Consider the following 3,785-nt stretch of genomic DNA (forward strand, 5'->3'; position numbering starts at 1 on the left):
GTTGGATTTTGATTTTTAAATTTTAAATGTTTAACTTAAAACTACTTAAAATAATAATATATACGTAGCTAGCAATAATGAACATCAGCATTTATTGTATACAAATGAAAAGTGGGAGAATAATGGGGACCATATCTTAAGTTCCGATTACTTAATGACTCTCTATTCTTTGCATTTGTCACACAAAGGATTCATTCAACTAACAGCATTTTCAATATAAAATATATATTAAAATATAAATATATATTAAAAATAAATTAAATTATATGTATATTTATATATAATATATTAAAAATTAATTTTAATAGTTAATTTTAACATGACAATAATATTTTTGTTCCCATATATATTATTTTTTCCCTTTCTGAAAGTGTCCCTTATCATTTCTTCATTATATTCCTCTCTGTCCTTCACTGAAAGAAATAAATCTCTACATAATATTAGTTAGTTGTTTCTTCTGTGTGCCTTATAAATATGCTACATATATATAAATATGTGACTCACTCTTTTTTTTTTACTTCCTCTCTAACCACTACATACAAATTGAACCAACCAACCCTACATTATTTCTCTTATAGTTTCCTTTCAAATCTGATTTTTCAATGGAAAACAAGGCTAAGAAAGATTCATCACATGTGCATCGTTCTTTGCACGAAGATTCACACACAATATGCAAAGCCAATTATAAGCCCAAGATACGCATAATTCACATATATGCACCGGAGATTATCAAGACCGATGTGGAAAACTTCAGGGAACTGGTTCAGAAGTTAACTGGGAAACCAACAAGGGAAGATCAAAGTATCCGCAAGAAGAAGAAGAAGAAGCAGCCATCAACGACGATAAGGAAAGAGAAAGAAACAATAAGTAGGAGTACAAGCGGCAATGATAATGGGGTGTTAGAGAATAATCCAACCAAGAAAATGGAGCTGAGGAATGATGATAGTGATGATGGTGGTGGGGTTTGGGGGTTGGATGAGAAAGTCAAAGAAGAAGAAGTAGGAAGTTTTAGAGATGGAGGAGGGTTCTCAGATTTGGAAGGTTTTATTTCTGAGTTGTTTCCTTTGGATGCCACTCATCACATGCAAGGGTTTGTGGAAAAATTGTATGCATAAATTTTCGATCCAACACTACTGCAATTTAGAACTCTTATAGACATAAAGATTAGCTTCATATATATATAATTACATATGATAGATCCTTCTACATGAGTATGGAGGTTTATTTATAGCTTCTGTATGTTATGATTATCATGTTTAATTTAATCCGGTTTACATAATCGATGACTGATCAAATTTTATCTGATTAAAAATATATGAAATAAAAAAGTGTGTCTTCTTCTTTGGCTAAAGTAGTAAACTAGTGTTTTATGTTTAAGTTTAATCCTGTTTTAATATCTAAAATTTAAAGTGTCTTATTTAAATAAAATTTTTTTTATTTAATTTTAATGTAGTCCTACATAAAACTCAATTTTCATATATGAAAAACTTATATAATCAAATTCTTCGATTATCGAGAGATATTCTTCGCGGTAGAAATGATGATAGTTTGTCTTTCGTCGTCATTAGCGAATTTTTTTAAAAAGTAAGTTCTCGACGATGTTTTTAATGTGCTTGAAACTAAGGCCGGTGACTTACGGAAATATACCTCTCAAATTTATATTTTTTTTTTAAAATGACATTAAAATTTGATAAAACAGAAACGTTAACATTGACTTTACGACAGAATTATATTAAAATTAAATAACACTTTTTTAAATTTAAATATGATACTTTAAATTTTAAAAACTAAAATAAAATTAGACCTAAATATAAATAATCAATTTAATACTTTACCATACTTTTAATTAAGAATGATGCCTGTGTAGCAGATGATCCCTTTAAGTAAGAGTTCAATATTGTTTAAATTAAATTTCACAGGTTATTCAATGATACAAGTGATAGGTCGATTCATAAATAATTTTCAATAAATTGAGCGCGCGACCACACACATATAATCTTTTGGATACGTTGTATATTATTATTTTTATGAGTGGTACTATAGGTACAAACCTTTTTAATAATTAAGTCTAATTAAATTGGTTTAATTATAAAAAAAATATAAGATATTAATATATTATCTGTTAATTTATTGTCAACAATAATTAATTATTATATTTTAAATACATATATAAAGAGACACATCCAAAAAATATATATATAAAAATACTTTTATTAAACACAGTTATAAAAAATATATTTTTATTAGACACATTCACAAAGATATTTCTATTAAACACAATTATAAATAAGAGTTGGCAGAAATTGACAAAAATATTGTTAATAACGTAGCGGAATTGTTATAATAAAAATCACTCTTAAAATAAAATGCATGACACACTTCAATGCTCTATTAATAAACAATTCAAAGAACTTGCACTACAGTACAAATCTTTTTACATTTTTTTATAATACATAAATTTTAAAATATAACACATAATTTTTTGAAGTATAGCACATAAAAATTATAATATAACACATAAATTTTTGTATATAATACACAAATTTTTGAATCATAATACACAAATTTTTGAAACGCAAGTACACAAATTCTGCTACACAAATATATTTTTGTTCAACATAGCACAGAAATTCACATATATATAGCACAAAACCTAGAATTATAGAATAATATTAATTTTTCAAACAACTCAATTAAAGAAAATTAAGATCATCATAAAAACCATAACCAAGAAAAAAAAAATATATATATATATATATATATATAAAATAGCACACAAACATCGAATATAAAAAAATAACACAAGTAATCGAAACTAATAGCCTGATAACTCACACTAATTTGTCAGAAATCATTAAATAAATTCTGATTTATTACAGCACACAAATATTTAAGCATAGCACATATTTTTGTTCAACATAACACACAAATTACACATATAATACACAAATATTGAGCATAAAAAAAACAATATAAAAGGCATTTGTATCTTTTCAATTTCACTCAATAAAAAAGATACATCCAATTTATAAAGAAAAAAAATTAAACAACAACAATAACAACAACAAGACTACGTTGAAAAAGAAGTCGATAATGATGGTAGTGACAGCAGCGACGATGACAATGGTGGTAGTGGTGGCGACGGCGGCGGCAACGACGATGTTAGAAGAAGAGGGGAGGAAAAGGAGGAAAATTTAAATTTAAATTTTAATAACTTATTTAATGAAAATACTTGGACACCTAAATTTTTTTATTTTTATATATTATTTTATTATTTGTACTATTTTTTGTGCTGGCGACGGCGACAATGTTGAAGGAAGAGGAGGAGGAAAAGGAGAAAAATTGAAATTTAAATTTTAGTAACTTGATTAATAAAAATATTTGGACACCTAAATTTTTGTATTTTTATATATTATTTTATTATTTGTACTATCTTTTGTGCTTATTTTTTAACATCTTTTATTTTTTAACAGAGGAGAAACTGGTGAATCGGTGAGGGAATTCTTTAGTTTTCTTTTTTTTTTTTAGTATGAATCGGAGTGTTTGGCTAATGAAATTGGATATGACCAAAATCTCAATTTGATTCAGCACTAAATTAATCGGATTAAATCAAATCTAATATTCATATTTTTTATGTTTGAACAATCCAAAAATTTACGGATCGAATCGAATATTAGATATTTCTACAAAATAAAAATATATTAAAAAGCTTATTCCTATTTTAAAAAGCCAATAAAATTCATTTTTTATTATAATAAAATCCTTTTTTCATTTTCTTAAACGTG

The 3,785-nt window shown here is 25.8% G+C and overlaps 1 protein-coding gene across 1 annotated transcript; it reads left to right on the forward strand.

Moving 5' to 3' along the window:
* The first annotated feature begins 539 nt into the window (after nucleotides 1–539).
* On the forward strand, nucleotides 540–1,260 carry LOC130947390 (VQ motif-containing protein 25-like). Its single transcript, XM_057876085.1, has one exon. The coding sequence runs from the start codon at nucleotides 603–605 to the stop codon at nucleotides 1,113–1,115; it is 513 nt and encodes a 170-aa protein (XP_057732068.1). The 5' UTR covers nucleotides 540–602; the 3' UTR covers nucleotides 1,116–1,260.
* Nucleotides 1,261–3,785: the final 2,525 nt, after the last annotated feature.

Source organism: Arachis stenosperma, chromosome 9 (assembly GCF_014773155.1).
Source record: "Arachis stenosperma cultivar V10309 chromosome 9, arast.V10309.gnm1.PFL2, whole genome shotgun sequence".
NCBI lineage: Eukaryota > Viridiplantae > Streptophyta > Magnoliopsida > Fabales > Fabaceae > Arachis > Arachis stenosperma.

Coding starts and splice junctions, on each gene's coding strand:
- LOC130947390 (XM_057876085.1), top strand. CDS start 603: ATGGAAAACAAGGCTAAGAAAGATTCATCACATGTGCATCGTTCTTTG.